At 56.4% G+C, this 7,552-nt stretch overlaps 1 protein-coding gene across 1 annotated transcript; it reads right to left on the bottom strand.

The window, feature by feature from the left end:
* Positions 1-631: 631 nt before the first annotated feature.
* Positions 632-1,699, bottom strand: LOC102455787 (free fatty acid receptor 2-like). The gene has a single exon (XM_006118126.3). The coding sequence runs from the start codon at positions 1,690-1,692 to the stop codon at positions 733-735; it is 960 nt and encodes a 319-aa protein (XP_006118188.3). The 5' UTR covers positions 1,693-1,699; the 3' UTR covers positions 632-732.
* Between the last annotated feature and the right edge of the window lie 5,853 nt (positions 1,700-7,552).

Here is a 7,552-nt window from a genome sequence, read left to right as displayed (position 1 = left end):
AAAGGAAGGTCTTTGACATCCTGGCGACTCCAACTTCATGTTGGTCAAACTCCTGGCCAGTGACCCTGCAGCTCATGTAGGCCAAAGCCCTGTGGCAGTTGTGTGTCAGCACCAAGTAGGGTTGCCAGGTGTCCGATGTTCTACCGGACAGTCTGGTATTTGCGCTTTTTGTCCAGTAAAAAAAATCAGAGAATACCAGACATGTGCAATGTCCGGTATTCTCTGATTTTTCCGGCTGCGCACCGGACGGAAGCCTGGCGTGGGTGGGGGGAGTGGCTGGAAGGCAGGGCTCCCAGCGCCGATGGCAGCCCCGCCTCCCAGCCTAAAAGTCCCAGCTGGGAAGCGGGGCTGCGATCGCCACTCTGGGGCTTCAGAAGCCTGGCCAGGGCGGGGGGAGTGGCTGGGAGTCCGACCCGCAAGGCTTCTGTGCAATCACAGGCTCCCAGCGCCGATTGTGACTTCGCCTCCCAGCCTGTGCGTTTTTTTTTTTTTTTTTTTTTTGCTTGACCAAAAAATACCGGGCATCCGGTATTTTTGGGAAGATCAGCTGGTAACCCTAGCTCCAAGCCCCACCTGAGCTGGGATCTCAGCAAGGACCACGGCCCTCTGGTGAAGTACAGGAAAGGACAGAAGATGTGACCCCGGCACAAGTGCAGGATCGCTTGCTGCTGCAGAGGCTTTGACAAGCAACACTCTGCGGGGGGAAGCAGAGGGACGGTCACATATGTGGAATCATGTTGTTGATTCCTCAGTCTTGTCCTCATTGTCCATGTCCCCCTTGCTGTCCACTTCCCTGCAGCAAGTCAAGGCGCTGAGTTTGTGCCTCCGGCTGGCCAGGCATTTGGCGAAGGCCCGCTGGACAGTGGTGGAGGAGAAGTAGAAGATGACAGGGTCTAACGAGGCATTGAGGGTGCTGAAGAGAAGAGCGTAAACTCTCCAGCAGGGGCTCTTGTGCTGCACAAAGCCCACGACATGGGACAGGTTGTAGGGGGCGAAGCAGACTATGAAGTTAACCAAGGTGGCCACAGCCAGGCCCACAGCACGGTGCTTCCTCCGGGCAGGGATGTTGGACAAGGCCAGCAGGATGCGGACAAAGTTGACGTAGCAGAAGACGGTGATAGTGAAGGGGAGGCAGAAGAGGACGATGAAGAGCTCCAGCCGGAAAGGGAGGACGACCTTCTCCTGTATGTTGGTGAAATTGTCATAGCAGTAGAACTTCCCATTGGATGAAGAGCTCGAGTTGTCTTTGTACTGGGCAATATAGACGATGCTGCAGTGGCTGCAGGCCACAACCCAAAAAACCACGGAGGCGGCGATGGCATAGGCTGGCCGGTGCCGTAGCTTGTACTTGATGGGGAAGGCCACCCTCAAGTAGCGCTCAACGCTGATGGCCATGAGGAAGAGGGAACTGATGTAGATGGTGCTGTAGAAGATGAAGCTGCTGAGTGGGCAGAGGAACTTGGGCAAGTGCCACTCCATGCCAGAGGCAGCCTCCACCATCTTGAAGGGGAGGAAGATGAGGAGCAAGATGTCGGAGACAGTGAGGTTGAGCAGAAGGATGTCGACAGGGGTGGGTTTCTGTCGGACCTTCACCAGGAAGGTGTAGAAGGCCAGGAGGTTGGACGGGAGGCCGATCACGAAGGTGAAGATGTAGACGGTGAGAACCAGCGGGATGGAAATGTCCATGCACATTTTCTTGTCTCCTAGAAAAGCAATGGGCTTGTCAGCTGCTGCAGGGACTCAGGAGTCCTGGCTCCAATCCCCCATACTGCAAACCACTCCATCCCTCTTCCCTCTGTGGCCCTGGATATCCCAGAGTAACACCCGGTCACACGTCTTCCCTACTGCTACTTCACTGTATTATGTGCCATAGCAAACCTGCCGGGTCAGAGAGCCTGTGGGAGGGGATGCTCGGCGCAAACCCGTCGTTCTGTCCCTGCATCCTTCCTGGGCACCGGGGATATGATTTGCTGTGCGGTTGTCAGGGAGACTGACGTGAGTCCTTCCCACGGCCACAGGGGCGTTCGCCGGCCAGTCGTCAGCAGGAGGCGTAGTTGCAGTCAAGGGATTCACAATTCAGTGGCAGGTCCCTCCCCGTCACAATGGATCCCCTGACCCAGCAAAGCCCATCGGGATGCGTCTGGGCAAGTGTCCCCAAAACACACGGGCTAAGGGTATCAAGAGGGGGACAGAGGCCGCATGTCTTGGCCTTTCCCTCTCCCTCACCTACTCTGCAAGCTACAAGGACACAGAGGACAGAGCCAGGGATGTTAAATGTCCATTAATTGAATAGTCGAGTAAGCTCATGAATTCTCATCAGTTAGTCAACTATTCTAGAGTCCCTGGGGGCGGAGCCAGCAGCCAGTGTGCCTCACTCCCAAGGAGTCCCCTGCCACACCGTGCTGCTGCCTCTGTATCAGAGGCAGCAGTGCAGGGTGCCAGGCAGGAGCTGGTATGCAAGGGGAACCAGTTTAAAAACCTGTCACTCTGTGCTGTTGCCGCTGATGAAGAGACAGCAGTGCAGGGTGGCAGCAGCCCTTGTGTAGGGGGTGTTTTAAGTTCCTGGACCTGGCAAGAGCCAGAACTGAGCTGAACTGTCTGCCTGCCTGACTCCTAATACACTTTAAATGCAGAGCCACAGCAGGGGTAGATCCCCGACCCGGCATGAGCCAGGACTGAACTCGGATACTGGCCAGCCTGCTAAAAAATGTACTAGCATGTGGGGGGCGAAGGAGAGGATGTGTGCAGTCTATAGTATTAACCTATAAGCTTTTCTTATCGGTTAATCAACTACACTATTACATCCCTAGACAATTCTTCAACGGATGAGACTGACCTAGGTTTGGAAAGAGAAATCTGGGTATTATATTCTGTAACGTCCATGGGGAAAAGTGGAGTATTTAGAGTAAGTAGAGCCCTGATCAGGTTAATACCCTGCCTACCCCCCCTTCCCCCGCTGCCGCCACCCCCGGTACCCAGCCAGATAAAAAGCGTTCCCTCTTATCTCCTGCCTGTTTGAAGAACAGGCTGAGCACAAAGCACCACCCTCCCCCACCACCTCTCGGGCTCTTATTCACCAATGCACATGGTCCCTGCAGCCTATGTGTGGATGGGGTAGCCAGGGAGGGTGCCTGAGAACCCTGCTGGGCTGCTGGCCAGGAGTCACCCAGGTAAGTCTGCCTGCCAGAGCCTGCTCCTGGCACCCAAGCCCCTCTCTCCTCCCAACCCTCTGCCCCTCCCACTCCTGCCCTTCTACCCGACATAAGCCAAACCCTCTGTCTCCCTCCAGTACCCATATCCCCTCCCGGATCCTGCCCCCAATATCCTGCCTAAGGTCATAACCCAAACCCCTGCATCCTACACCCCTGTCCTAGGTCACATCCAAACCCTTGCACCCCAGTCCAGTGCACCAGGTCACAACCGCCTACTTCTCCCAAACCCTCCCCCTCTCCTACACCCCAATCCCTTAGCCTAAGCTTCCTTCTGCACTCAACCTTTGTCCCCACACCGCACACCTCCTCCATTAATATCATGGAAGAGTGAGGCCCCTGACCACTTTCCAAAATCTTGGAGTATCCCCCCCCTGAAAAATTATTGCCCAACCCTGCACCAGAGCAAGCTCAGGGCTGCCGGTGCATTAGCTGACACTATGTGGCTGGAGTGTATGTAGTCAGCTCCTGTATTTCTTCAACTTGGTTTCCTGTCTATCCAGCAGTATGTGAAGGCGGCGGGAGGGTGCAGCTGCGGTGCAGGGAGCAGGGTCAAGCAGGGAGCTTGGACAACAGGGAAGTGGTTCTTATTGAGAAGAAAAATTTTGTAAATATCATTAAAAGTGGAAGGAAGTGGAATCAAGGGGCTGGAGGGTGGAGAGGGAGGAGCCAGGACACCTGGGTTCTCTCCCTGGCTCTGAGGGGTGATTTGGGGGTCAAAATAAAGACAGAGGAGTCAATTCACAGGAGAACTAGGTAACAACCCAGGAATCGACATTTCAGCTCCACTTGAGTCACTAGACCCCACTCCCCTCCCAGAGCTGGGAGAGAGAACCCAAGAATCTGCCCTCAGTCCCTTACCCCATGTTGTAACCACTAGACCCCACTCCGCTCACAGAGGCCAGTGAGAACCCAGGAGTTCTGCCTTTCCCCAGACACTGAGCCAACCGAGTGGCTGTGAAGAGCAGACCAGCAGGATTCCCAGGGCCAGTGCACCCAGCGCCCGCACCCAGAGAAGCAGGGGGCCCCCCACCCCAAGCTGTGATGGGCCCCCCTTCCCTGGGGTGCAGGCAGCTCATCTCCCGCCTCCCAGCGCTGGGGATAAATCGTTAAATATCCTCTATAAGGAGAAGTTCATAAGCCTCACTGGCTCCTCTACCAATCCTGGTTGGGGGGGGGGGGGGCAGTGGGTCAGAGAAGGGGGCTGGGAACCAGGACTCCTGAGCTCTAGGACAGAGCGGGGTGGACGCGCCTACCAGCACATCCCTCCTTATGCTGCCTCCTGCAGTGATAAACCATCCGTTCCGCTGCTGCCCCCCACAGAGGGAACACGCTTTCCCTCCCAGCCCGTCACTGCTGGGCCCGGCGGCAGGACATGGAACTGGGACAGGTCCCATCCTAAAAGCTCCAGCTGCCTCCGCCAGCCTGGCTTAGCCCTGAGCTCTTTGTGCTGGCCAAATGCTTCTCAAACATTGGTCATGCACCTTCCCCCCTATTTCTCCAGGGAAGGAACCGAGGGTCAGAACAGGAACATCCTAGAACCATAAAAACCTTTGGGTGGGAAGAGACCTCCAGAGTCATCGAGTCCAGCCCCCTGACCAAAGCAGGAACAACCCCAACTCCCTGCACTGACCACTAGACTTCACAGCCCTGCCAGAGGTGGGAGAATCCTGAATCCCAGCCCCACTGTTTAACCACTGAACTCCTCTCATTTCCCACATGTGGAGCTGGAATCCCATGTCTGATGATGCATGAATAACCCTTTTGCTTTGGTGTCTTTTAGTTGTGTAGAAGCAGAATTGTGCTTTGCACAAAGCCCTGGGCATGATTGGTAACGGCAAACACGCACCCAACAGTGCTGGGAACAGAACCCAGGACTCCTGGATTGAACCAGGAGGCCCCGTTTACCTCTATGCGAGGATAAAGCAGCCCAGCCTGTCCTGCTTCTATGGGCCAGTGAGAGAACACAGAATCGACTCCCCACTTCAACGTATAGACCACACTCCTTTCCCAAGCTGGGGAGCAAACCCCGCACTACCATGCTTTGTCTTGCCCTCTAACCCCACTACCCTCCATATGACCCATGGTCCAGGCAGCCAGAGAGCCCATCCTCACCTTCTCCCCGCAGCCAGCACACAGGGATCCTGCAGCGAGGTTGGAACCCAGGAGCCCGGCCTGGGATGTATCAGGGAAGAGCTGCTCTTTTGCGAGCCGGCTGGGCAGTGAATCCTCTACAGTCCAGCTGGCTGGTTATGTTGTGTCTGTGGCTGCAACCCAGGAAACCTCCCCCGGATCCGTCTCCTCAGAAATTTACACAGAAAGTGTGGGACGCAATCATCACTTCCTCCTGCCTCGCGCCAGGTGTGAGCCAGCATGTCCAAAATTGGGCCTGGTGTGCCCCCAGCGGGCTGCTGCACCTTGCCGGAGCCAGACTCCTGGGCTCTGTGCCCAGCTCAGAGGGAGAAGTGCGGCTCAGTGGGAGAGAGCAGTGGCCGGGAATCCTGCCTGAGGGCTAACAACAAAGGCAACAGGCCAGATCCCAGTCGGAGACAACTGGCCACGGCTTCCCCGGAGCCAGGAGCCAGAGGCGCCGGGTCCCCATCTCCATTCTGGGGTAGTGCCATAGGGTGGGGACACTGACCAGCCCGTGCTACGAAGCCAATGAATCATCCCAGAGTTCTGAGGTGGGAACAGCTGGGGAGAAGGGATGAAAACTCGGCCTCTTCCCTCCACACAAACAACCACACAGGGCCTTATGTTGGGGAGGGAGGAATGAGCCCCCAGAATGCAAACTGTCCCTCCTCGCCAGGACTCTGGGTCTCGCTGCAACTCCCTCCCTCCGCTGCCCCTGGGGCAGCTGCATCAATTCCTATTTGCACAGTGTCACCGGCAGGAGCGTGGGGAAGTCACCGGGCCCTGCCCCTTCATCTGCTGCCAGATGTGACTCAGTCAGCAAGTAGTACAGAAGGTTTCTTGATTCACAGGGACACAGTGCAGCACAGACTCGTTGTTACAGGAACCAGGAGCAGTCAGTATAATCCCCTGCCCGCCACCCACGCCAGCTAGACTCCCTTCTGCCTGAGCCAGTCGAAAAACTAACTCACTCACCCAGGGTATGTCTACACTACAAAGTTAGTTCGAACTAACGGACGTTAGTTCGAACTAACTTTCATAGGCACTACACTAGCGCTCCGCTAGTTCGAATGTAATTTTCTAGCGCTTAGTTCGAACTAGGTAAACCTCATTCCACGAGGATTAAGCCTAGTTCGAATTTACTAGTTCGAATTAAGGGCTGTGTAGCCCCTTAATTCGAACTAGTGGGAGGCTAGCCCTCCCCAGGTTTCCCTGGTGGCCACCCTGGCCAACACCAGGGAAACTCGTCTGCCCCTCTCCCAGCCCCGGACCTCTTAAAGGGGCACGGGCTGGCTACGGTGCCCATGCCAGGTGCAAGCCTGCCAGCACCCAGCCAGCAGACCCTGCACCTGGCACGGATCGAGCCAGCCACCCGCTGCCCCCCAGCCCTCCCCCTCTTCCCGGGACCTGGCTGGCGGCTCCCAGGAGCTTGCCCGGGACCACAAGAGGCGGGCACCCGCCTGGTCTAGTGTGGACATCATGGACCTCATCCACGATCTCCGCACTAGGCACAGGAACGTGGCCGTCTAGGGCAGGAGAGCTGCCAGCCTGGCCACCCAGGAGCAGGTGTGCATGAAAATCAAGGTGGTCCACTGAGACCCCCGACCCTGAGCCCTGAGCTTACAATGGCCGTCCTGGGTCAGACCAAAGGTCCATCTAGCCCAGTAGCCTGTCTGCCGACAGCGTCCAACCCTAGGGACCCTGGAGGGGATGGACCGAAGACAGTGACCAAGCCATTTGTCTCGTGCCATCCCTCTCCAGCCTTCCACAAACCTTGGGCAGGGACACCACTCCTACCCCCTGGCTAATACCACTCCATGGACCCAACCTCCATGACTTGATCTCACTTCCCTTTAAACTCTGTTCGGGTATGTCTACACTACCCCCCCTAGTTCGAACTAGGGGGGTAATGTATGCATACTGAACTTGCTAATGAAGCCCGGGATTTGAATTTCCCGGGCTTCATTAGCATAAAGCCGGCGCCGCCATTTTTAAAAGCCGGCCAGTGCGAACCCCGTGCCGCGCAGCTACACACGGCACGGACTAGATAGTTCGGATTAGGCTTCCTACACGTTCCACGAGGCGTACAGATAGTTCGGATTAGAAGCCTAATCCGAACTATCTAGTCCGTGCCGCGTGTAGCCGCGCGGCACGGGGTTTGCACTAGCCAGCTTTTAAAAATGGCGGCGCCGGTTTTATGCTAATGAAGC

This window comes from Pelodiscus sinensis, chromosome 22 (assembly GCF_052426305.1).
Source record: "Pelodiscus sinensis isolate ZL-2025 chromosome 22, ASM5242630v1, whole genome shotgun sequence".
NCBI classification, from domain to species: Eukaryota; Metazoa; Chordata; order Testudines; family Trionychidae; genus Pelodiscus; species Pelodiscus sinensis.
Note: the sequence above shows the minus strand (reverse complement) of the source record. Positions and strands in the feature narration are given on the sequence as shown.

Excerpts from the sequence above, each read along its gene's own strand:
- LOC102455787 (XM_006118126.3), bottom strand. The coding sequence starts at position 1,692 with ATGTGCATGGACATTTCCATCCCGCTGGTTCTCACCGTCTACATCTTC.